General features: G+C 44.9%; 1 protein-coding gene across 1 annotated transcript in view; it reads left to right on the top strand.

Annotated features, from left to right (window-relative positions):
• The window catches only part of ASS1 (argininosuccinate synthase 1), an 82,963-nt gene that overhangs the window by 48,634 nt on the left and 7,269 nt on the right, over positions 1–27,060 (top strand). The window contains exons 10-13 of the mRNA XM_020973549.2: positions 2,453–2,537; positions 4,688–4,752; positions 17,620–17,751; positions 24,378–24,534. Coding sequence (XP_020829208.1) covers positions 2,453–2,537; positions 4,688–4,752; positions 17,620–17,751; positions 24,378–24,534 — 439 coding nt within the window. The remainder of the gene's footprint in view (positions 1–2,452; positions 2,538–4,687; positions 4,753–17,619; positions 17,752–24,377; positions 24,535–27,060) is intronic.

The raw sequence follows: 27,060 nt of genomic DNA, 5'->3' as shown, positions 1-27,060 counted from the left end.
AGTTTGCTCATCTGTGAAATGAAGGAATTAGACTAAATAAACTCTAGTGGACTTTCCAGGTCTCTTCCTATGATCTTATAATCCTCTGAGGAAAAGTGGGAAGTGATCCTTCTTTGGGGTAATAGTCCCTTTCCCATGTTAGCTTCTCCTTTACATCTTCTTCCAGAGCCAGGGATTGTTGGTTCAGACTTTGGCCTGAAGTGTGCCTTCAGAGGGAGTAGAGATTTGGGCATCTAAGTCCACCCTCACTCCCTTCACCTGCTTTCAACCCTTTAATCATAGGTAATTCTGGGGCCAAGGGGACTTGGCCGTTGTTAACCTCACTAATCACCTAAACCTTGATCACTGTGGAGCCAGGATTCTTTTTTTCTCCAGTCCTAAATTTGATAGTGGCTCTGTGCTCTGGTCCCAGGACAAGTGGAAAGTCAGCAGGAAGAGATGGGCCTTGAATTTTCCCCTTCAGGCTTCTAAAAATGGGCTTGACCCTGTTCCTTGACCTCAGGCTGGACATTCTAGATCTCATAATCAGTTGCTTTGGGGCCTGATTCTCACCTAGGTCATAAACTTCTAGATTTAGAGCTGAAAGAGATATTAGAAGTCACCTATTCCAGCACCCTCACTTTACAGATGAGGAAAATGAGGCCCAGAGAAGGAAATGACTTGTTCAATGTCCCACAAAGCTGGAGGACTGAGATTTGGACCCATGCTTTCTGACTCCAAATCTAGCACCCCTTTCTCTACTCCAAGCTTCATCTCTCTTTGTCTCTACTGTTTTCTCTCTTATATTGAGATGCTCAGTATAGGGGGCTAGCTCCGTTGACTAAATCCTTAGCTTAAAATGGATCTTTATGATCCAGGCAAGCATTTACATGCTTAACATGCTGGAGAGACCCGAGATCACAGCATTCTTACTAAGAAGTTAGGCGACCTAAAAGAGCGAGAGAAAAAAGTCCTGAGCCCAGGTTCAGCTACAAGTATGGCAATTTGGCCAGTGTGTCTTAGAGCATGGACTCGAGATAGAGGAGAGAAAGACAGAGAGACAGAGACAGAGAGGAGAGAGGAGACTCAATCCATTTTAATGGCTTTGGGAGCGTCTGGAAAAAAAATAAAGGGGGGAAAAAGCCCCTCCCTCTGCTATTCCCCATTCATCCCCTAGTTAATTTATTTGAAGTTTTAATCTAATTATTAACTATTTTAAAGGATAAGCTGCTTTCTCCAACAGCAGCCCCAACAATGTCTCTTCTCCACCGGGTGGACCCCATCCAATGCCCTGGCTAAGGATGATAATAGAAAAGGAGAGGCAGAGAAAGGGGATGGAGGGAGGCGGGGGTGCGGTGAGGAGGGCTTAAGGTTCATTATTGGCCAGACTTACATTTAATAGCAATTTACAACCGAGTTATAAAACCCCTGGAAATGGGGGTTAAGAATGGCGATGCTGACAGACCCTTCAGTGTCGCCACGCTAGCAGGCGCCTCAGTAATAAAGACTCCAAAGAAGGCTATTGAGGCCTGATTGGCAACTGATAGCTCGCTACATGGTAATGAGACGGGCAGATGGAAGGGAGATTAGGCTCCAACTTTGAACGGCTTTTCTTTGTCACAGCTACAGCCCTCTTGTTAGTCTCCTAATACATTTATTGCTCACTTCACACTGCTCGAGAAAATGCCCCTTTTCTATTCAAAGTCAACCCCTAACCCACCCACCCACACCCCCCTCCACTGCCCCTCTCCACACACCCCCAACCCTCTGCTGCTACCACCCCCACTGCCTGTCTTCCCTCCCTCCCTCCCTCCTAGCTCCCCGCACTTTTTAGAGGCCATTATAATTAATTCATGGGAGACCCTGCTATTCCAGCCAGTTCTGCCCTGCCATTGGCCAGTGGGGGAGCCATTCCATGCCCATCAGGCTGATAACTGGGACCCTGTGTGGGGTGTGGGCAGGGGGAGGGGATCAGATCATTGGTCCAACAGACATTGCAGGGGGCTCTGTGTGTGTGTGTGTGTGTGTGTGTGTGTGTGTGTGTGTGTGTGTGTGTGCTCGGCCATACCTCCGTAGCGGTCCAGCCCCCCACTAACTGGTGGGACAGAAGGTGCTCTGGTGGTAAGACAATGGTGGAGCGTGAAATTCAATTAGTTCAGGGCCTGGTTGCAATTTCACAGCCCCTAAATGCAAAAGGGAAAAAAAGAATGGGGGGGGTGGAGAGTTTTTATTACATTTTCTCTTTCATTCCAGGGGCTTTCCAGCCCCTCTTTTCCCCCAGCGGCCACAACCTGCACATGGCTTTTTAAGAAGTTATTTGGAGTCCATATCTGTCACATCCATTTAAGGCGTTGCTGATGACCAGGAGAGGGACATTGTGGCGAGGTCGGATGGCCAGCCCCCTTTGCCTGTTCTCTCCGCTTCCTTCTCGGCCACTCCAGCTCTTTACCATCTGTACCTTTTACGCCCCCAGGTGTTCCCGTGCAGGTGACCAATGTCAAAGATGGCACATCCCACCATACATCCCTGGAGCTCTTTCTCTACCTGAATGAAATTGCGTAAGTGCTGCTAGCTGACCTTTCGCTTCTCCCCAGATCATGTTCCTTTCTTCCCTCTCACTCTCAAGAGATCTCAGGAAACAAATTCCATCCCTTTGGGCCCCTGGTGAGTGAATGAGAAACTCTTAGGAAGGAAAGTTTAGACCAGGAGTGGGGAACCTGCGGCCTCAAGGCCACATATGGCCTCTAGGTCCTCAAGTGTGGCCTTTTGGCTGAGTCCAAGTTTTACAGAACAAATCCTTTTATGAAGGGGAATACTCACTCACCAAGCCCAGGACTAGAACTCAAGGCTGAACTGCCCATTCTATATACCCCCACACAGCTTCATTCTCTCCAACACTACTGTCCTGCACAGAGCAGTAAAATCCCTTCCCTTGAATTCCCCTTTTAGAAAGGTGAGAGGACACTGGACAATGCTCCTAATCCATGGAGGTACTGCTGGCATCAGCTTGACAGTCCGCAATATTACCTCTTGTCTTGATACTGTATTAATAGGGCTCTTGTCCTCTGACACAATGGAGAACATGCATGCTCATTTTGCTGGTATTGGCTTTTTTGAAAGATATACTAAGGTGAAAGTTAGCAATCTCTATGTGGCCTTAAGTAGTCAAAGCTGCCTTGCATACACCCTGCCCTGATCGGTTCTGAACCCCAGGGATGATAACTAGAGATGGGAGTTTGCCCTTCATTGATCAGTACTTCTGATACAGCTAAAGGAACCATCATGAAGTGAGTGGATGGTGGGGTTTAAATGGTTTAAATAGGGTGTTCTGGGCAAAGGACCACATGCAGAGGAGACTTGGCTAGAGGTTAGGTCAGCCTAGGCTGTATGTACCCTGCAGAGTATTTTCTCTACTATAAGATCAAGTACCAGGCATATTCCCAGGGCCAAGGGTGATTTATGCAAATCCAGGGACTCTATGATGATTCCCACTCTGAGCCTATTACCACAACACCTCTCCGGCTTAACAGCACCCTGACATCTTCTGGGGAAATGGGTTGGAACTACCAAATTACCAAATCTTGGACAGAGCCAATCAATTCAATGGAATAGACTCAACCAACATTTCTTAAGCAACTACCAACTGAGTATGAAACTAGTAACTGGGAGAGAACAGCCCTTACGTAAGATGATACCATCCAAGTTCTTTCTCTGTATCTTGGGTCCTTGTATCATTGTCTTCTGAGGAAAGGCTGGTGGAGGGATGAAAGGCTGGGCATGCTAGGCCTCAAGTGCATTATTTTCCTCAGTCCTGGCAAGACATTATAGTTAGTGAAAAGAGCCGTTTGACCTGGGTCCTGGTCCCACATTTGCCGCTAATACTGCGTGGTCTTTAACAAGACTTTTTCTTCACCTACTCAGATGACAGAGCTCGGAGACGTGAAGAATATATTTCATAGTTGCTGTAAGGCTCAAATGGGATAGTGTCAGTAAAGTGCTTTGTAAACTTTACTATGTAGATGTCAGTTGATGTTATTGTTATTCTTATCAATAGATGAAAATTACAGGTAAATATGACCTTACCCATTAGAGCTACCCAAAAGAGAATGGGATGCCACAGGAAGTAGTAAGTCCACCATCAGCAGAGATCTTCCAAAGGAACCTCTTGCAGGGGCTGTTGAAGAGGATGGTATAATTTAGGGATGAGCTGGACTAGATAATCTCTGTGATCTCTTCCAATTCTGTGATTCTGTAATTCTATGATATTATTTCCCTCCCTTCTCTGTGCCTCAGTTTTCTCATTTGGAAAAGGAAGGATTTTGCTTAGATTAAACTCGAGATTTTCTTCCAACTCCATGATTCAATAACTTCATTTTATCAGCCTGTACTACCAAGAGAAGGGCAGGAATGGGTACCAGTAATCTTCTTTGTGAAAATCACGTAGTAAGCACATAATAAGCAATTAATAAACGTGTTTTCCTTCCTTCATTCATGTGCCCTGACAGAATAATTCATCCTGGCACCACAAGTCCCAACCGGCCCTGAGATTACTGGGGCCAGGGGAGGCAAGAACATCCCAAAACAGTGATGGATTTGAGAAGCATGGTTAGGTTCCCCTGCTCCTTTGTGAAAGCTGGGGCTACTCTCTTTCATGGGGAGCCTGTCCACCCAATTCCTGACCTCTTCTCCCCTGCTTCTTCCCCAACAGGGGTAAACATGGGGTTGGCCGAATTGACATCGTGGAGAACCGCTTCATTGGGATGAAGTCCAGAGGTAAGCTTGCCTCCAGAATGCCTTCAGAGGGCATGCTCTGGGTGGCTTCAGCTTCCTAGAGACCCCTGCACCTTGACATAGCACACAGAGCCCAGATGTTCAAAGGGAAGATAGTGGCCTATCTTATCCCATGGGATGGAGGAAATTGGGACACTGCAGCATAGAACATCTACTGTAAAACCCTGGATATAGGCCTCTCAGGAGGCCCATTGTGCTAAAACTGAGGTTCTTTGTGATTTTTTTGAGAGGTAGGTTATTATTATTGTGAATAGGGATAAGGACTGGACCTCTGATTTCAATGGGATAGGAAACTCCCAAGTGAGAAAATGCCCTCTACTAATGCAGGTTGGTACCTTCTCTCTAATTTTATAGTCTTAGAAAGTTGTCAAAGTGTTGAGTTCAGTGACTTGCTGAGGCTCACAGCCAAGTATATGTCAGCAGCAGGGCTCAAACCTCTGTCTTCATGCCTTCAAGCCCTACTCTCTCTGTCCACTACATTGTAATGTCTCTCACATTATTATGAATGATAACCAGAAAATTGTAGCCATGGTTATGTATCACCACTAGGTCAGGAGAGCCAAACAATCTGATCACAAAGGCATAATTGATAAGAGGAGAATCCCTACACACTCCTATATCAGTACAGGTTGCAACTTTTCTGAGCCTCAGTTTTCTTATCTCTAAAATGGGGGTCATAGGAAAATGGGGGTCACAGGGTTGTTGTGACACTCAAATTTGATCATATGATGTAAAGCACTTTGCAAAACTTAAAGCATTCACTACATGTTTGAGTGGTGGTGATGGTGATGATGATGATGATGATGATGCCAGGAAGTGGTAGCCATTCTCAATTGGCTCATATCATGCTAAAGATCTTTAAATCAACCAGTGGGAGAAGTCTAGAAGGCCAGCAGCTGGGCAGAACTAGAGAAAAAAAGTAGTCTCTGACCTGAAAGAGCTTACCCTCTGTTGGAGGGAAACCACTTGCACATAAATAAATGAATGAATGAATAGATAAATGAATGAATTAATAAATAAATATGCAAAATAATTTTGCAAGGACAGGGAAAACTAACAACTAGGGAAATAGAGGACACTTCCCTTAGGAGGTGACACTTGAGCTAAGCCTGTCTACACGTTCTAAGAGCTGGAGGTGAATGGGGGGAGAGCACCCCAGGAACAAGAGACAGCCTGAACAAAGGCAAGGGAGCCATAGATGGAATGACGTGGTCGGATACCAGCAAGGAGACCATGCTAGAACGTGGAGCAAACAACAGGGAGTCATGTACAAGAAGGCTAGGAACATATAGTGGAACCAGATGGTGAAAAGTTTTAAATAGTAAACAAAGGAATTGATATTTTACCCCAGAGGCCATAGGGAAGCATGTTTATGGTAGCAGCAATTTGGGTATGCAGGATTCCTGACCAGAGTGCTAGACTGGTCATCATTCACATGATTCGAGTGACCCAGGCCTAAGGTAATACAGCTTTGGAACAGGACTTCCCTCCCTAGGCTGGGTAGTGAGCAGCCCCACTTCCTTGGCCAAAGCCAAGATTTTTCACATAGGCCTTGCTTAGACTGTATTCTCACAGAGCTCCAAGGAGATGACAGGGTGGAGCCAGGTGTTCTGGCTAGAGGATCGAAGCCTGTGTGGTCAGCCTCTCCTCTGTCCTCTCAGGGGCCCGACTCCCATTTGGGGCGGGAGCGAGCAGGCCCTTTTCATGTCTCCATGAAAAGACGGAAAGAGGCGATTTCTTGGTCATTAAAGGTTTCATTCAGATGGCTAATTCACAGCCCCTTTTGAGAGTCTCGAATACTAATCGGACCAGGGGTTGGCGCTGTCAGTTTGTATGGAGCTGCCTTGTGGGGAAGGCGAAGGGGAGCCAGGGCTTGTTCTTAGAGAAACACAGAGCTATGAGGAACAGTGTTTCCCAGGGACAGAAAAAACTTGTCTCCACATCTTGCCTTCTCATAATTGCCTCCTTGGGCCAGCTCCATGGCCTCGCTAGTTTAGGTCTGTCTCTGATGAAGGCATGGAGGGATAATATATAGGGAACCATGAATTAGTGAAAACACCTCCAGCACCTCTTAGTGAATTTCATTATGATTCTGCCATCTTCCTAAGCCCTTCCTAAACCTCTTATATTTTTATCCTGCATCCATTCATTGTGTGGTCTTGGGCAAATTACTTAACCTTTCTGGGCCTCAGTTTTCCCATTTGTAAAAGCATCATTGAGTTCCCTTCCAGATCTAAGACTCTAGGATGCTGAGACTCTGTGCCATCTTTGAGTCTGTCTGAAAAGGAACAGGTTCCTAGCAGAGATTCCTGCCCATCAGTATACCCTTCCCTTGCTAGCCCTCTGCATCTAAGACCCCTCCATTTCTGAGGATGAGAATGGCAAAATATACAGAGTTGAAATTAGGGTCTAAGCAAAATGTCTAGGGGGTAATTGTACTTCTGGCTCCCTCTGCTCAGTCTAAAGAGATGACAGCACCCACCCAGTGTCCTTTCCCATGCAGAGACTGTGGCTGCCTTTCCTAAGCTTCTAGGATATGTGAGAGGAAGAGGAATCACAGAATCATAAAATCTCAAAGCTGAAGAGGAATTCTGTGGCCCTTTAGTCCGGCTAGACTTGAATAGAAGCCTCCCTACAATATCCCTGTCCAATGATTGCCTGACCTTTGCTTGAAGACCTGCAGGAAAAGAGGATGCACCACTTCCCAAGGCAGCCCATTTGACTGCTGGGCCATTCTTTCAGGATATTTTTTCTTGTATTAAGCCTAAACTTCTGCCCGCTGTTCCTGGTTCTTTTTGGAGCCAAGCAGAATAAGCCCAGTCCCTTTTCAGCCCTTTTGGCATTTGAAGACCATTGTCCTGTCCCTCCAGATCTTCACAGGGCTTCACATACCTTTGAAAAAATCCTCACACATCATGGTCTCTAGGCCTATCTTCATTCATTTATTCAACAAGTGTTTATTAAACATCCACTCTGTGTTAAGCACTGTGCAAGTTACTGCAGTTACAAAGACAGGGAGCTTATCTTCAATTGGATGTTCTCTGTTCTCACTGGGCTCTGGAGGAGGGGTGTTGGTGACACTGGCTCTGAAAACTTCAGATGCCAATTGTCTGAGTTAAAGCCATTGTTCGTAGCAGGGCTGTAAATACAGAAAATGCAGCTGGAGGTGGGGTTGTTTGGGAAGGGCTTAGAACACTAGTAGACCTGGCGTTATCCCACTCCTGCCACAGAGAACAGATAGAAGTGGCTCCCTCGGGTCTCTGGGCCTCCCCATCCCTTTGTTGGGCCTTCAGGGGCTACTTCCTTCTGACAGGCAGGCAGAAGCAGCCCAGCCAATAATAGCTAGCCTGATAGATAGTGCTTTCGGGTTTGCCCAACACTTGACATACGCTATGCCATTTGACTTGATCACACCCCACCTTCCCCTGCCTCTGGAGTCCTGGTGCAGTATCCCAACAATTGATTGCTATGACACTGCCGTGGGTGGTTCAGAATGAATTTCAGCTCACTTTCAGTCAGTTGTTCGGTAAACATTTATTAAGCACCGACTGTATGCGAGGCGTTGGGCTTAGCACTGGGTCTATAAGAAGAGTAAAAGACAATCCCTGCTCCCAAGAAGCTCACAGTCTAGATGAAGAGATGACATGCAAATGGCTCTGTGATCTCCCCACCATTCTTCCAGCTGCTCCTCAAAACAAACCTTGTGGGATGGACCAGGCAGGGACTGTTAGCCCCATTTTACAGGTAGAGAAAACTGAGGCGTCTGTAGAAGGTTAAGTGCCTCATCCTTGGTCACACAGCAACTTAATGTCTAAGCCAAGGAATGAACTTGAGTCTTCCTACTCACCTTATGTACCTAGAGTTGCTAGGGACCTCAGAAATCATCTAGTTGATACTTGACCCTGACCCTTAGGATTTATTCAGAATTGAGAGAAGGATACTGGAATGGGAACTAGGAAAGTAGTGCCTTCTCCCTTCTGCCCCGTCCCTACCTCCCCCAGCTAGAGCCAGCAGGCTCCAACAGCCCAGAACCTAGGCACTCTTAGGGTGAAAAATAAAAAAAAAATTGAAACCCTGCAAATCATTAGCAGAGTTGCTTATTTGAGCTTCAATGATGCATGAGGGTAATAGTAGGTGGCAAGAATCAAGGAGATAATATTGTGTCCTAATGGAGAGAGGAGTAGCATTAGCAAGGGTGTTAGGTTCCTTCTGAGAGGTCTCATTGGGATGGAGTGCCCTAAGCAGACCATCCTGACTTCTGTAGCAGTTCCTCTCTGCCTCCTCAAACAGTTTCAGCAGATACCTCCCCCTGCCTAAAATTTTTCTCAAGCAGTAGATCTCAAAATATGATCTCATGACCCTGTTGTTGTTCAATCGTTTTTCAGTCATGTATGACTCTTCGTGACCCCTTGGGGTTTTCTTGGCAGAGATACTCAAGTGGCTTGCCTTTTCCTCCTCCAGCTCATTTTATGTATGAGGAAACTGAGGCAAACAGGGTTAAATGACTTGCCCAGGGTCACACAGCTAGTAGGTGTCTCAGGCCATATTTGAACTCATCTTCCTGACTCCAGGCCTGGTGCTCTATCCACTGTGCCACCTAACTGCCCGAGGAGTCCCCAAGACCCTTTTAGAGGGTCTTCAAGGTCAAAACCATTTTCATAATAATACTGAGATGTTTTTGTTTCTAATAACAGTAAATGTCAATAAATATAACACAAATAAACAAAAGCTCTTTGAAAGGGGGTCCTCAATAATTTTAAGGAGGTTAAAGGGGTGCTGAGACCAAATATTTGAGAACCACCTGCTTAGTGTATACTTTGCATCTCTCCTTTATCCCATCTTATAATAAGATAATAACTTAATTATATTATATTATATCATATATGGTTATATATGATATAATATATATGATTGTAAGATAATAAGAGCTATGGTAGGAACTCTCAGTCTTGACCTCATTAGTACTCTTCTTCAGCCACTGAGTTCATCAACCCGAGACAGCTGCTACTCAGCCAGCTATGAAGGCTAGTGTTGTAGAAGACCAACAAGAGTTGCCCAGCATTCAGTTCAGTTCAAATCAATGACATCTTTTTGTATCCATGGCTAATAGTCTTGTATGTACCTAGTAAACACTTAATCAATTAATTGTTGAATGGCTTTGAATCGAATGTTGGACCAAGGCTACTAACCTTGGTCCCAGGTGAACACCTACCGACTGAGCCTTCCACCCCAATCACAAGCTCAATCCTACCTAGAATGTATGCTATTGCTCATGGGGGAAATAGCTAACATTTGTATAGCACTTTGCAAAATGCATTACATACACCATCTCTTTAGCGCTTCACAACATCCCTGTGAGGCTACGTGCTATTATTATGCCCATTTTGCAGATGAGGAAACTGAGGCAGAGGCAAAGTTATATAACTTGCCCTGGTCATAAAGCTAGTAAGTGCTTGAGGAGGGATTCAAAACAGGTCTTGTGGACTTCAATAGCTGGACAAGAGTGTGGAAGGCTCAGTATATCTCATCCCTACTGCTAATCAAATAACCTGAAAATGCATGCACTCAGAGGTATAACTAGGATTTTTGCCTCCAGGACAAGAGGCATGAAGCAGACCCTTATATGGCTGGGGTGAGAGGGGAAAGAGTAGACACACAGCGGAGAGACAAGAGTCAGAGACAGAGACCCTGGGACGCCAGCATAAAATTGATGCTAGGGAGATCGCTGCTGATGAGGGACCATCAACTTAGCCCAGCCCATCATCTGGTAGATTCCTATTTTAAATAATTATTTTTGCTCACTAAGATCTAAGCTCTGTTGTTTCTACACTGCTGAAGGGCTTTTAATTCCTGTCAGTCCTCACTAAATGTGGTACCCTGGGAAAAGACCCAATTGCCTTTACTATATTTATGCATACGACTGGTAGAACCAGGGTCTGAGAATAAGCTAAACGATACTGTCCATACATATACCCAGACCAATGCAACATACATGTCTTTGTGTACAAAGGACTGTATGTTTCGTGAAACAATTTCTGTGCATCACCCAAGAATCAGCTACAACTTGGCATGAGGCAGTGTAAGTCTTGTCCAACATTTGTTAGCTTTAGCTTGGGGAGAGAAGAAAAAGGAGCCTTTATAAATAAGGCTTGCAGATTCATAAAGGGCATGGCATGCCCAACTTGTAATTGATCCCGAGAGAAAAGAGCTCAAGATTGGAGACTAGAAGATCTGGGTCCTAGTTCTGGCTCTGACCATAACTCACCATGTGGCCTTGGGCAAGAAATCACCTCCCCTCTTCACACTGAGGGTCTTAGCTCCTTATCTATAAAATGAGCAGGTTTAAATCAGGATTGCTTCACCTTTTTTGCATGATGGAGCCTTTTGGCAATCTTGTGAAGCCTATGGAGCCCTTCCCAGAATAACATTATTTAAACCAACTGTATTGAAACCAACGGGGCAGCTAGGTGGCACAGTGGATCAAGCATTGGCCCCTGGAGTCAGAAGGATCTGAGTTCAAATCTAGCCTCAGACACTTACTAGCTGGGTGACTCTGGGCAAGTCGTTTACCCTTATTTGCCTCAGTTTCCTCATCTGTAAAATAAGTTGGAGGAGAAAACAGCAAACCATTCCAGTATCTTTGCTAACCCAAATGCTCTCATGAGGAGTTTGACAGGGCCTGAAAAGACTCAACAACAATTGAAACCAATTATATTGAAATACAGTTATCAAATGATTTTTTTTTTAAGTTCATGGATCCCAGGTTAAGAACCCCTGGTCCAGATTATCTGCATGGTCCTTCCAGTTCCAATTTTACTTCTGTAAAAGTAATTGGAAGCCTTGAAGGTTACTGTTGGTTCTTCTGTACATATGAGAAGGGATGTAGTAAGCAAAAGGGAGGAGAAACTGAGGAGACAGCATACTTTTCTTTTGCCTTGTAGGATTAGCTTTCTTTTTTTTTTTCCATAGACTCCACCATCCATGAAAAACAACCTAATTTAAAATCTCTGGGGAAGTTCCTGTCTAATTTGTAGCTGGCTAACAATACGACTAATTAGCTGTTCCCGTTTATCCTTTTTTGCCTTTGTTTTACCCACATTAACATCTGATTAAATGTCTCTTTGTCTAGACCTGTCCTTTATAGCAGATAGGTTGCTTATGGCCAACAACCACCCATTCCTAAGTCTGTACTATCTCCTACCCCCAATAGCACCCCAGAGAAGAAATAGGATGGTCAATTTGCACACATGTCAGTAAAGGAAGAGGCCAAAGACATAGGATAGTGTGTGGGGCAGCTGAGGTTTCTCTATGCTTTCTGAAGTGGACAGCTTGAAAGTATCCACAATAGCAGAGAAGGGGAAACAGGCAGGTTAGGTTACCAACTACCCCCCCCCCCCCCCGAGCTGTGGGGACCACCCCTCCCCTCTAGATCAAGTTACTAGACTGAGTGTCCAGGGCCAAGGGGACATGTTTCCCAAACAAGGTCTTACCATTCCTTTGAAGGGAAGGTTGCCCTGGAAGCATGGAATTTGGGCCAGCTTTTTGAAAATGGAAAGAAGGGTCACTAACTACTGTTAATTTATTGGTATAACTTTAGCCAAGCTCCTTCCTGCCTATGAGCCTCAGTTTTCTCTTCTGTAATTAGACTAGATGAATGGTCTCTGAGGGACCTTCCGCAGTTCTAACATACTATGGAACAGGGTTGTATATTGGCCCTATCATTTCCTGGACTGAGAAATAGTTGAGCTGTGGCTATAGAAAAGAAAGGCTGAGGAGGTAAGAACTGGTTTGGGGCTAGTTTCACCTTTAAAAAAATCCCAAACCTGTCTCTGCCAGCCTAGTTCCTTCCAAGCTAGCTGATTAGCTGATGAACTAGAAAGACCATAAATTAATGTGGCTGTTCCTGATTCCGGCCGTGAAGAGGCTTTTATTAAGTGTAAGGTAATGAGAGAAACTGGTTAATCATCAGTTACACTGAGGGCAGTGTCTGGATGAAGCTATTGTCCAGAACCTAACATGGAAAAAAAAATTCATTTGTATTGATTTTACAAGGCTTGTAATTGAAAATTCATTAAAGACTGATGTCCGGGAGGCAGGAGGGAGGGGCTGGCTAGTGGGCTTGTCTCAGGCTCTGCTTGGGGAACTAGTGGTCTCAGGGGCTGGGCTTTTTCTTGCCCGAAGGTTCAGAGTGGGGTCAGTGGGTTGCTGGGGGTACCCCTGACTGTGGGGCTGCTGGTGACAGTGAGCTCAGGGCTCACTTGGCTGGGCCGGCAGAGGCACAGAAGGTTGCAAATGGAGTTGCTTTCCTGAATATTGTGTCTTTTCACATCCTCATTATCAAATTATCTTTTTAACTCCGGAGGGGGGCTAATTAAGTGGAGTAAATGAAATCAGTGGGGGGAAAAGAAGAGACGGGGGAGAGTGTTCTCTCCTGCTTCTGCTTGCCTTACTTTGTCCTTCCTTCTTCCTTCCACCTCCCTCTCTTTCTCTTTGAAATCCTTCTCTTTCTCCAGTTCTGCCTTCCCTGACGTTCTCTGTTCTCCTGCTCCCTCTTCTCCCACTTGGTACTCTCTCATCTGGGATTTCCAGCTTTCTCTTTTGATCCCTTCATTCCTCTGACTCAGAGGCTCCTTCCCCATCACTCACTCTCCCTTTACCATAAGGCAGTGCTGATTCCTCCCAGAACAATCACACACACACACACACACCCTGACACACAGACAGACAGACAGACACACACACACACTTACACTTACAACTTTCTTCAGCCTGTGTTACCCTTTGAGTCTTAGATTCTTCTGTGGCTCTTGTGACTGAGGTTGCTTGAATCAAAGTGGGGAACATAGAGGAGGGCTATAAAGTAAGGAATATGTCCGAGGGGCCTAGACTTGGCCTTCATTCAGCCAGAAAAATCCCCTAGAACTGAATCTTGGTGTGAACCCGGATCCAAATTCATTCTCCCCAACTTCTAGGAGGAGCCCTCTGCCCCTCCCACTCCAGGCCCCCTCTCACTCTTCCCTCCCCAGAGAGTCACACCTCTGCCTCTCTTCCTCACCCCTTGATCGTTGCTGGCCATGCTTTTTCATGCTCTGCCTGGCTGCTCAAGTGGGGATAGGGGAGATACAAAGGGGGAACATTTCTCCTCCAGAAAACTCAGCCTCCCCCGCTAGAACCAGCGTTTGGAATTTGTTTTACCATAGCTCCAGGCCACCACAGGATGGCGGGGTGAAAGTGGGAGCTCCTGGTTCTGGCATGGAAGCCCAAACTACCAACCCCCAGTTGAATGGACAGATCCTAGTCAATACAAGGAAATTGCTCAATTGGAGCTAAACTGGCAGTAGCAGTTACAAATGAGGACATTTTAAGCAGAAACAGCTGTCTGTATCCCCACTCTTTCCCAGTCCACTCTCCTCCTCCCCTCCCCCCCAGCTCCCCTCCTCCACCGTAATTATGGTGTGATTGAAGGCCCTCTAGTCACAAATGCTGACACCCCTGTCTTTTTCCTGTAAACACGGAGAGATGAAAATAGACACTTGGAGACTCTTCGAATGTCACTTTGAAGATGTCTGTTGTCTCCTCCACGGCGACACCAGAGGTTCAGCTGTCATCTCCTTCTTCCTTTTGCGCAGTGGTTCATACGCTGACTGTCAAAAGCCCCAAATCTATAGTCTCTTAGCATTAGGTTTCTGTCATGGATTTTTTTAAAATTTATTATTTTTTTCTCCAGAAGAAACACAGAGAAATCATCTGCAACCTACCCCCTGTGGAGAACAGAGGGGAGATCTTTTTTTCTTTTTAATGTGTGCACGCATGCACACACACACACACACACACATACAGAAGCAGCAGCTCCAAAAACAAGCTTTTTGATCAGTCACAATTAACTTTAACACCTTCTAAGGAAAGGAGTATGAATATTAATTGTGTTGATGTGTTTTGTAGCTGACTTTTCTCCCCTTTTGAATTTTCCCTCAAATGCCCTGCTACTAGGAAAGGGTGCAGTAGACATCTACTTCTGGCGACAGTTTCTGCAGGCCTTCGCAGCTGCCAGCCCTCTCCCTTCCCAATACTGCCCGCTGGCCATAGTCCCTCTGGTGGGTGAGGGTTCCTTCTAGGGGGGGCTAGCCTTGAGGCCTCTGCCAGTCTTCTACCTCCAGCTGTTGGGAAACCTGGGCAAGAAATTTCCTTTGTCTGTGTCTCCCTTTTCCCCACTTAGGAAACAAGGTTGATCTTGCCCCTACCCTGACCTTTCTGGCCCATTGGAAGAGCATGTGGACATGGCTTGAGAATCTTTAGTCACAGGAAGAAAATAAAAAGTTGAAGATTTCAGATGGGAGTTTATGGTTTTTCTGTTTTCTGGCTGTGAGCCCTGAGGTTAGGCCTGAGAACTCAGCATCCTGACTATTGGAACTTCTCAGCTGCTGGGGATTGGTCTGTAGCTCTGACAGCAAGGAGAAGAGAGATCATAGTTATAGTAGAAAAAGCCCTGAATTCAGAGTCAGGAGACCTGAGTTCTAGTCCTAGTTTTGGCATTAACTTGATCACCTTGAGTTATTTCCCCTTTCTGGGCCTCAGTTTCCTCATCTGTAGAATGAAGGGTCACAATATTGATATCTAAGGTCTCTTCCAGCTCTGTGATGCTGTGATTCGTATAGCTAGTACAGGTTGGCAGAGTCCAGAAATTCAGCCCAGACCCCCATGGGATAGGCATTTTCCCTGAAGAATTGGAAAAGCCTGAGTCTTGTGCACTTATCATATACTTTAAATAGACTTATTATATATGCTACATAATAACATACTATTATTGCTATTATTCACAATAGCTGATATTTATATAGTCCTTTAGAGTTGGGCAAAGCATTTTATATACATTAATGAGTTTGATTCTCATAAAAACCCCGTGGAGTAGCTATTAGAGGTATTATTTTCCCCATTTTATAGATTAGGTAACTGAGGTGTAGAAAGGTTAAATGATTTGCCCATGGTCACACAGCTAGTAAATGTCAGAAGTAGGATTCAAACCCAGTTCTCAGATGATATCCATAGTTTCAAATGAGTTTATGCCATATTCATATCAATTTTTAAGCCATTGCAGTTACAATTCACCATACTTCGTCATTATCATTAGATTTCCTTCCCAGCAGTCAAAAATTGTCACTTAGTTGGTCAACAACACCTGTTAGCAGGGCTCATACTATCAGATGGATCAAGGTTTTAAAAATGTAGTAATGGCAGTACTTTGTAGTTTATAGCTCTTTATACTTTGTGGGGGGCACTTTTTCTCTACAATCCATTCTTTCATTTGTTTCTGACAGAAATTCTGAGGTAGGTAAAAAAAATAATTTCCATTTTATAGTTCACGTAACAGAGGCCCTAAGAAGGACAGTGACTTGCCCATAATCTTAGAACATTAGCCCAGTGCTATATAAATCTACTATTATTGTCGGTGTCGTTATTATTGTTAATATAACAACATCCTCTTTTCTCAAGGTTGTACTGTCTCCTACTTTTCAAGGTATTGTTACATACACTATTATACCTACATCAGAATTTTATTACTTTTGGACAAAAGCCACGAGAGGCAGTGTTGTGAGGTAGAAGGAACAGTAGCCTGGCTCTGTGACATTGAGCAAGTCCCTTCTCTGGGCCTCAGTTTCCTCATCTGTAAATGAAGTCAGACACGATGCCCTTTAAGGGCCATTGCTAGTTCTTACATTTTGTGATTTGCTGAAGAGCTGAGGAGGGAAACGGGGGTATGTTAGCTTTAACAGAAGCCAGGATTGAGTTCATCCCCTGCCCTCCTCCTCATAATAGCTGATGTTTTCATGATGCTTTAAAGTTCGTAAAGCACTTTGCATGTGTTATTTCATTTGATCCTTTAACCTTGTGAGGAAGAGACTGTTCTTATCCCCATTTTACAGGTGTGGAAACTGAGGCTGAGAAAGGTTAAGTGACTTGCTCAGGATCACACAGCTTATAAATGTTTGAGACAAGATTTGAACTCACATGCAGTATTCTATCCACTATGCCACCCATCAACTGATGAGTTAATGTATGTAGAGATAGATAAATAGATATAGATACACATACACACATTATATGTGTGTGTGTGTGTGTGTGTGTGTGTGTGTGTAAGCATATATGTATATATGAATTGAAAGGCAGCCAGGTGGTTCAGTGAATAGAGCACTGGTCTTGGAATCAGGAAGACTCATCTTCATGAATTCAAATCCAGTCTCAGACACTTACTAGCTGTGTGACCCTGGGCAAGTCACTTAACCCTGTTTCCCTGTAAATGAGATGGAGAAGGAAATGGCAAACCACTCCAGTATGAAAACTCCAAGTAAGGTCACTAAGGGTCCAACATGACTGAAACGACTGAAAAACAACATGCACATTATGTGCATTTATATCTATGTATTTTCTCCTGCCCGTCCCCGTCTCCTTTTCACTGGCAGAGGGGAAGGAAGGGATATTTGGGGCCCTGTATCCATGGGCCCATGCTCCACCATCACTCATTTAATTACAGGTTTTCAGCTGTAGACCGGTGGGCATGCTTTGGGGGGAGTAAAGGGGGACTGCTCCAAAACCCTGTCATTTAGCATCGTCAGAGAGCCCCTTCAAAGAGGAAAATCTAGACATTTTCTCCACAAGGTGCGGAGTGGACTGTCTTGGCCCCAGCATGAGTATAATGACAGATGCATTTTGCAACAAGCTGGGAGTGAATGGGTCCGACTGGCGTTTCTCTTGTCAGAGAAGTCATTATTTTTTTTGTCATTTGCTGACAGTTTGGGTTTCATGCATTTGTGTCTTTTTTCTCTTTTTCCCCCTGCCTGGAAAAATGGCTAGGTATCTACGAGACCCCAGCGGGAACAATCCTCTACCATGCTCATTTAGACATTGAGGCTTTCACCATGGATCGAGAAGTGCGTAAAATCAAACAGGGCCTAGGCTTGAAATTCTCCGAATTGGTGTACAATGGTGCGTATGCCGTCCTCCTCCATTCTCCCCCCACTTTGGACTTCATTCAACCAAAATGGCGAACTTCCTTACAGGGGCCTACCTCCTGACTCCTCCCAGCCCCCCTCACACCTGACCACTTGTTTGAAGGTGTTTTAGCTGGGTAGGGGGGGATGAGGATTCTTGGTTGAGAGCTGTGGGCATTTTGGGATGTTTAGAAATAGAGGTGACAGTTTAGTTCAGCGGAAAGACTGGGCTCACGCCTCAGGTTTGTCACTAATTTGTTGAGTCATTTTGGATAAGTCATGTTTCTTCTTTGGGCCTCAGTTTTCCTCTTTAAATCAATGGGTGAGACAGGATGATACCTGAGATCCAGATCTAGAATTCTTGGGATTAGCTTTCAGGTAAGGGAAAGGGGGGAGGAGAGCACCACTAATTCCTTTAGATATCAGGTTGGGGTAAGATTCTTCCGATTTGGCATTCATATCCCTGCTCCAAGTTGGGGCAGCTCATGCCTCTGGAGCCTCCATTTGGGTTCAAGAATCTTGATTCTTATCAAATGGGAGTTGGAAAGGTTGGGTAGGTGGGATATGGGAGAGAGTAAGGTATCTTGGAAAGAGTGGGAGACAGAGGGGAGGGAGCTTGGCCTCTGCCCTTCCCCAGGGCCTAGAATATTAAAACTGAGTGGGAAGAAAGGGTTTGAGGAGTTTGAAAAAAAATGGCATCCCCCCATACACTAAGGAATAAACATATAGAAATTATACCCCAAGATGCATATGTGAATCCTGAATGAATTATATCAAGATTCAGAAATACTAGCAACTTTCTATAACTCTGGATTTCTCTGCCTCCTGCCCACAGCTCAGCTCCTGTTCCTCTGTAGGAAATACAAAATGGATGGGATGGCATAATACTTCTATAATCTTTCCTAATGTGAATAATAAATGAGCAGGATCAGAATAAAAAAAATTGTATCCCAAGAGATTAGAACATTAGAACCATGATTATCATAACTGAAAGGAACCTTTAGAATACAGAATATTAGATCTGGGAGAGATTTTAGAACGTAGAATGGTAGACCATCAGCCATAGAATATTAGGGCTGGAAAGGACCTTAAAGATCATATTTCCCTTCTCATTTTATAGAGGAGAAACAGTCTCAGGGTATGGAACCCTCTCAAACTCACACAGGTGTATTTGAACTCAGGTCTCCTGACCCACAGTGTTGAGTACTTTCCATTACATCATGCTTCTGGGCAAAAGAAAACACAAAGTTCAATCAAAACTTGGTTCCAAAAGGTTTAGGTAAGTTCATGGGTAAAGGTTCCAAAGTACATTACAGAAGCAAATTAACTTTAGTGTGACCTCATTTCCCTTCTGTTTGCCTCAGTTTCCTCACCAGTAAAATGCAGGGATTGGATTAGATGGAAACTAAAGTCTCCTCCAGCCCTGATATTCTACAGTTCTGTGATCCAGGATGTGTGGGTACATCCCTAAGCTGAGAAGCCGACATTATCCAAAAAACCCTTTGGTATCTCAGGGAGGCAGGAACTGAGTCCTAGACCAGAAAGGAAGGTCAGTGGGAGGACGTTGCCGATGCTTTTAGGGCTGCAGAAAGCCTTTCCCTGTCACAACCAAGGTATAATCAATAGAAAGAGAGAGAGAGCTTGTTTCTAGCATCTCTTCTTTCTCTCCATTTTTGTTTTCTTTTAAAACCACATAATCATTGTAACTTGTCTCAGAGTTTAAGGAGATTAGAGATTGCTAGTTGGGTTTATTTTCTCCTCATTGTTTGAAGGCAGCTTTGAAGCCAAGCACTCCCCTGCCTTGGCCCCCCCTCCTCCCAGGTATGGGCCAGGTGTTTAAATGCCATTGTCTCCCACCAACCTCGTTTGCTCCATGGGATTTAAATGTTGAAAGGTGGATTTTGGTTACAAAGTGGGAGCGTCATTAAGGCAATTGGTGGGGAGTAGGGAGCAGGAATTGGGGGCGGGAGCACCTGGAGTTTGAGAAGCTGCTGAAAGAGTTTGGAAGGAGGTAGGCGTGGATCCTCCTGACTTCCTTCCCTCTCTGATCTCCCCCTCCCAACCTCCTTCCATCTGAGAAGTTAGGAGGGGAAATCATTCAGTGGGTTTTTTAATTTGGGAACAGTGAGTTAGAAGGGGCTCATTTAAATCTGAGTGGCAGCTCCAGCTGGACCTCAGCAACCCCAGTGTCTGGGGTCTTCTCCCTGTCTTCTTGAAGCTAGGGAGTGAAGCAGACAGTCCTTCCTTACTCGTAAAATAACAGATGCTTGGTGATCAGAGAGAGCTTCGTGAGGGTAATAGAAAGAACGGGGCATCAGGAAACCTAGCCCTAGCTCTGGCTCTGACTCACTGACCTTGAGGAAGTAATTTATCTCCAGGCCTCAGTTTCCTCATCTGTAAGAAAAAAAAAAGGTTGGCCTAGAACCTCTAAGTTTCTGTCCAGCTCTTAATTCGAGGTCACAGATAACTAGGGTCTCTAAGACTCTATACATAGGCTTTAGAATTGAAAGAGACCTTAAAATGAATTGTTTCACCCTTTCATTTTGCGATGAGAAAACAGAAGCCTCGAGAGATGGGTGAATAATCCCAGTTCATACAGTTAGTGTCAGAACCGGGATTTAAACTCAGTTGTTCTGAAGCCAAATCTAGTGTTCTTCCTGATATGCTATGCAGTCTTCCAAAGCTCTGACATTCCATGGTTCTGGGTTTTGAGTCATTCTTATTTCTATGAATTCAAATATCTCATCCTGCCATTCATCGTAGGAGGACCCCCATTTTACAAATGGGGAAACTGAGATTCTGCTTAGCAAAAAGCTAAACAAGTCCTCCCTGCCCCTAGTTCCACAGGCTCAGGACCCAGGACTACTCCACTAGCTCTGCCTATATTTGTCTGCCCTGTTAATGGAAGGATTGGTCACTGATGGGCTTATTGTATTGGGGTCCACCAAGACTCCCCTGTCAAGCGGCAGTCGCCAATCACGGAAACGGTCTCCTTTCCTCTGCTTCATCACTTTTAGACTTTGATAAGAGAAGTGACCAAGGGATGGGGAGTCAGCTCCCCTCAAAAAGCTGAAATTCACTGAGTGATAAAATGTTTTTGTTATTCACTTGCAAGAGGAGACTTATCTGTGTTCATCGGTGCTGGGGTACCTCCGTAGCTATGAGTCAGTCTAAACAAGCTTTAAGATGAAAAACAATGCAAATAATTTCAATAACTGTAGGCTGTTTAGTCGGCCATGTCCTTCTAGATTCCCTAGCCTTCTCTGAATAATCCAATGTCCAATCTCCTCCCATCCCCCCCACCTGCTCTTTCTCCCCTAGCAACCCCTCTTAGCTTCTCTCTTCCCAGCTGGGCTTTAGGATGACACCTGCCTGGGAGAGATCAGAGAGATAAATATGAGGCCAGTGCCCACTGCAAATGCTTAAAGACAATCTCTTTCTCCTTGCCCCTCTATTTCCTGTGTTCATCTCTCTGCCTTTCTTCCAGGTCTGGAAACTTAATGGGCTAACTACCTTTATTTAGTTAAAGGCCTGCTCCCAGGAAGGCCAGGAGTCCCCTCCAATGTAGTCCTGGCCCTCCGTCTTGGGTGTTTTGGGGTGAGTGGGCCAGTGGGATCTGACTTATTTGCCTACTCCCATAGAGTTATTGTGGAGTGATAGGAAGAGAATCTGAATGGAAATTACAAGACCTCGATTCTGGTCAGGTCACTTTATTTTTCTGGGACAACAGGTTTCCACATCTATAAAATATGTATTAGGCTAGATTGGGGGTTGGCAAGCTATGGCCCCCAAGTCAAATCCTGCCTGCTGCCTGGTTTTGTATGGCCCCAAGCTAGGAATTACTTACAGTTTAAAATCAAGTTGCATTAAACTCATATTGTAAATGAAGTTATAATTTAAAATGTAAAAACTGTTCTTAGCTCATGGGCTGTGCAAAAACAGGCAGCAGGTCAGATTTGGCCCGTGGACCCCAGGACTAGATGATTTTTAAGGCCCATATTCTGTGTCCTACCATTCTGTGATTCTATGAGCTTCTCAGCCCCTAATTTCCAGGCACCTGCTCCCAAAATTCAGTGAAAGTCAGGGTGCTGGCTTGGGCATGGCCTCCCACTCAACTTACCCTTCCTACCTCACAGGAAGGGAAGTACTATTGAGCTGTAAATCTTATTATTGTTGTAAGGGAAATGCAATAAAAGTATAAATCTTGTGATTTCCCCAGAATAACCCATCAGGGTCAGTAGAGAAAAGCCACGGGAATAGGGCTTTTGTGCCCCCTGATTTTGCTGCTCAGGTCCCCCCAACCCCACCCCTGCTTCTCCTGAAGTCCCTCACAAGTCCCTCTGTGACTGTAAAGTAAACTGAAACTTATCAGTTTGAGAAAATTCTATTCAGGGGAGCAGGAATGAAATCACCCCTTGGATGGGGGATCATAGAGGGGAAGACCACAGCACAGACCAAGGCCCTGATGACAATGGGAGCTCAGACAGACAGATGTGCCTGTCACATCTCTCCATGAAGCCTGCTGAGAGAGACAGGAAGAAAGTGGAGATGGCCTTGCCAGAATAAGGTTACTTTATAAAGGAGTGAGGAAGGTGAGCCCACCTGAGAGGCTGCTGGGCCATATGGAGCCTGATCTCCTGCTCTGATAAAGGCCCCAGGTCAGCTCCCTGGCCCCTGAGCTCTTGTTCAGCACTGAGGACTCCTGGGGCTTAGGATGAAGGGCTGGGGGCTTTTTCCTGAAATGAATGGTTCTCTGAGAAAAGAGCCAAAGCTGATTCTTCACCCAGCCTGGAAATTTTCTCCTCTCCTGTCCTGCATTCTCTTCATTTATCTCCTCATCTCCTTCCTTTTTCCCCTCTTCCTTCTTTCCTCTTGTTTACTTACTTCTCTTCTCTCTCCTTCTCCCCTCTCCTCTTCTCCCACTAATACTAACAGGAAAGTGTTGAAGTAGAGAGAAGCCTCTGCAGGAGGCAAGGTTAATGAGATGACAGATCAAGAACTTCCTCCCATTTGACAGATGAGGAAACTGGGGCCTAGAAGTGAAGCGATTGGTCCAAGGTCCCATAATTAATGAGAGTCAGAGATTTGAACCCAGGCTTTCCTTATGCAAGTAAAGTCAGCGAGGCTGTCAGTGTCATAAACAGATACCTCTGGCACTCCAGCCTGCCACATAAGCCCAGACTCCTGACATTTAAGGCCCTCTGACTGCTCCCTACTCCCACAGGCTGGTCCCTGTCATTTCTCATCATTGACCTCTCCAAACCTTCTGCAGGCTGGTCTTCAGGTAGATATGCTTTCCTTAGCCCCAAAAGGTGGAACTAGGACCAATGAGATGAAGTCCCAAAAAAGTCAATTTCAGCTCAACAAAAAAAAGAATTTAATTAGAGCTGCACAAATATGGAATGTAGACTAAGTAGCCAGTGTGCTGCAAGGTGGCTCAATGGCTAGAAAGCCAGGCCTGGAGTTAGGAAGACCTGAGTTCAAATCCAGCCTCAGATGCTTACTGGCAGTGTGACCCTGGGCAAGTCACTTAACCTTTGTTTGCCTCAGTTTCCTCATCTGTAAAATGAGGATAATAATAGCACGTACCTTCCAGAATTATTGTGAGGCTCAAATGAGATGACTGTAAAGCATTTAGCACAGTGCCTGGTAAGTGCTATATAAAAGTTGTTGTTGTTATTATTATTATTGAGTTCTTGGTCCCTGGATGGCCTTAAAGCAGAGGCTGTCAGGGATGTTGTAGGAGTTCCTTCTCCAGTTAGAGATTAAACCACCTGACTTCTGACATGCCCTTCCAGAATCACAATTCTGTGATTTCTCACTGTCCTTGTACACTCTGTGCTCGTTCTAGTTTCCGGTATTTATTTCCTTGTACTGTTCCTCCTATCTAGAATGCCTTCTAGGCCCCTTCTTCTCTAACTCCTGTCCTACCTTTCTTGGAAGCCTCCCCAGGCTAGTTCGGCCCATCTCCATTTCTTCGGCTTCCTCCCTGACTCCTGGTCTTTCTCAAGCCAGTAACCTAGCCTGGCACTTACTTGTCCTTTCGTTGGCGGCTGCATGGAAGTGGTCTCTCCTCATTCAGATGGGGCCTTAATAGCAATAGAAGACCATATTTTCAGTCTCTTCCATAGTACCCAGCGAAGGGCTGAACCTACCATGGATGTCTGACAAAAAGGTATGGAATAATCAGTGGAAACAGGTATTACCACAAACTCACACTAATTATGGAGATTCAGGGCAATCTTTAACATGGGTATAATGTTTTGCAGTTGTTTTATTTTAGTACTTTTTCATATATCAGCTTTGCTCTGTCCATTTTGCCTCTCCCCCTACCATTCCCCACCCACCTCCATCTGATGTCTGTGAGTAGATAAGAGATGGTAAGAAGGGATATTAAGGCCAACACCTAGTCTCTACCATTTGGAGAAGGAATGAGACTCATTAAAGTGACAATTCCTCGCAGAGAATGCATGGAAAATCCTGGTAGGTTCCATCTCTTGAGCTGGGGGACCATCCAGGCCTTCCCCTTGGACAGAGCTGGGAGGATGAACAGTGGGGCTCAGGGGATGTGGCATCCTGACCAAAGCTGAGCGGTATACCCCTTCATTTCACCCCTTCCAGGTTTCTGGCACAGTCCGGAGTGTGAGTTTATCCGCCACTGCATTGCCAAGTCCCAGGAAGGGGTTGAGGGCAAGGTCCAGGTGTCTGTCTTCAAGGGCCAGGTCTACATCCTTGGCCGAGAATCTCCCCAATCACTGTACAACGAAGAGCTGGTGAGGTAAGTAGTGGGCAGATGGGCAACCTCCATTCTGATCCCTGCCCTACCCCTCCCTCTTCCCTATTCTCTGCTTTCTGAACAAAAGAAAGCCACTCCCTTATGATATACTCACCTCCAATCCTTGGGCTGCCAGGATTCAAGTTCAAGGTAACATCCAATCACCAGAAGTCTCAGCTCCATTTTCTCTCCTGATTGACTGTTCTCTGAGTGACTGTGAACTCCATTGTAGTCTTTGTTCCTGTAACTGGAGGCTTCTACCTTGGTTTCTCCATTGTGGTCCATCTCACTCTGGGCTTAAATTTTTCTCTACTTCTTTTGTATCTCTCCATATTGGAATCACTTTTTTCCCCCACCTTGGAGTAGGAAGATTTGCTCATTTTTCTGAAGCCCTTTACCTTTCAAAAGCCCACGAGGGACTGGGTAGTAGAGACAGAACCCAATAAAAGACTTTGGAGCCAAACTCTCCCCTACAAGAGATTGCTGCCCCCAATCTCACCCATTCCTGGGGACTGTCCCAGAGGTCTGACCTTGGAGGAGAAGGCTAAGGATGGAACCCCCCAGATATAATAGACATCCCCACCTGTTAAACAACAATCTTCAAGCTTCTTTGCTTGGGATTGACAAGAGGCAAAGGAAGCCATCCCATGTTGAACCTTTTATATAGCTGTACATATGCAAACATATAAATGTGGAAGAAAATTTTAACCCCACACTGGTCTCTTCTCTGCATCTTGAAGCTCCAAGATCCCCCTCCAGGCTTGCCTAAGGACTCACATACAGCCCATTCCTTCTGGCTAAGTCAGGGTTAGGCTACTGCTTGAGTCCTGGCTTAACTCAGAGCTATTGCCTCCTTGAAGGCAAGTTGGGAATTAAAGCACGAGTTTTGTTTTGCAGTCAATATTTTTTTTTCTTTCCCTTTTCTTCACCGTGTTGGGTTTTTCCCCCCCTTCAATCTTTCTAAACACTTTATAAGCCATAAATATAACCGAATCAGTTTAGATCAGTCAGGGTAAATGTCAAATTATCTTCTCTCTTTCTCTTTCTGGCTTTTTCTTCCCTCCCCCTCTAAATCAACAGCTTCTAATAATCTGTCCAACCCTTCATTATGCCTCGCATTCTCACTCAGGGAGATTAAATGAATAAGGTAAAAAGGAAAGGGAGGGAAAAAAAGAGAGAAAAGCAGGAGCATTTATTCTCACTGTGTCTCCGACCATTTTCCTTTTCTTTCTGATTTCTACATCGCTGATTTGAAAGCCGTTGAGTGACAGCGTCACAGGGACCAGCGAGGAAGCCGCCAGAGGTAGTGGAGGCTCGAAATGCCGCAGCACAGTGGGTAGAAAGTAACGTAATTATAGAGCAGGTCAGAACCACTCGAGTGAGCAAAAATAAAAGCACAGAGGTTTTCTGTAGACCGTCAGGGGAGGTAAAAAAAAAAATCATTGTAAACTCTTTCTCTCCCTCATTCTCCCCCTCCTCCTCCGCCCCAATTTTTAAAAGAGGTTTTTCAGTTCCTGAGAAATGAGCTGTTAGAACTCTTTGGCCATGTTAGGTGACTCATTTACCCAGATTTAGCCAGTCTTTGGGAGGGAGGGCCTGACAGTGGTGATCAGGGAGGGACCTGTTTGGGGTCTAGTTTTATTAAATTGTCTGGTATTAACTTATAAGAGACAGAAAGAAGGAGAATGCTAAGAGGCAAAAAAAAATGTTCTAAGGATTAATATGTGAGGAATTATGGGAAGAGGAGGGGAACTGAATGCCTGCCTCTGTCTAGTCTCTGGTCTGTGCTACTCCCTGAAATAGAGTGTTCAGTGCTAGAGAGTCAGTGTTTAGGGCCAAAGAACAGATTAAAGTCACCATGCTCAGGCAAGGTGGGAATATCGAATCCCTAATTCAAATAACAGGTCTGACAAAGTGGTGCAGGAAAGGCCATTCATTCATTCTCCCAACAGATAGAAGCTTGGAGTAGTGGAGAGTCAATTAGTCAAACAGTAAACATTTATTAAGCACTTCCTACATGCCAGACACTGTATTAGGTGCTATAGATAAAACTATAAAGAATGAAACAATCCCTACTTGCAAGAAGCTTATATTCTAATGAGAGAGAAAACACATATGTATATATGTATGTATGTACGTATGTATGTATGTATGCAACACCTGATAGGTAGAGAGAGGAAGCCAGTTTGACTGGGTCACACAGTACAAGATGGGGGAGTACAGCTGAGTCTCTATTAGTGAAAATAGTGAATTCCCTGAAGTGGTCTCATCATTCAAATTCATACTGCACATTTCCACTGGGCTGGAGCCAATGACTATATTTTACATAATTATAACTTCTAATAGTGAGATTCAAACACATTTGATGACTTCAGAGGATTTCATCATTTGCACTACTCAGGACCCAGCTGTGATGTCCAGTTAGGCTAGTAAAGTCAGTTGGACTCAGGTTGTGGATAGCTTTAAAAGATAAATGGAGAAGTTTCTGTTTTTATCCCAGAGGCACTAGGAAGCTGAGCAGGGGAGCCA

Source organism: Phascolarctos cinereus, unplaced genomic scaffold (genome assembly GCF_003287225.1).
Source record: "Phascolarctos cinereus isolate Bilbo 61053 unplaced genomic scaffold, phaCin_HiC Scaffold_2;HRSCAF=192, whole genome shotgun sequence".
NCBI lineage: Eukaryota > Metazoa > Chordata > Mammalia > Diprotodontia > Phascolarctidae > Phascolarctos > Phascolarctos cinereus.
This window is presented reverse-complemented; position numbering and strand designations above follow the sequence as displayed.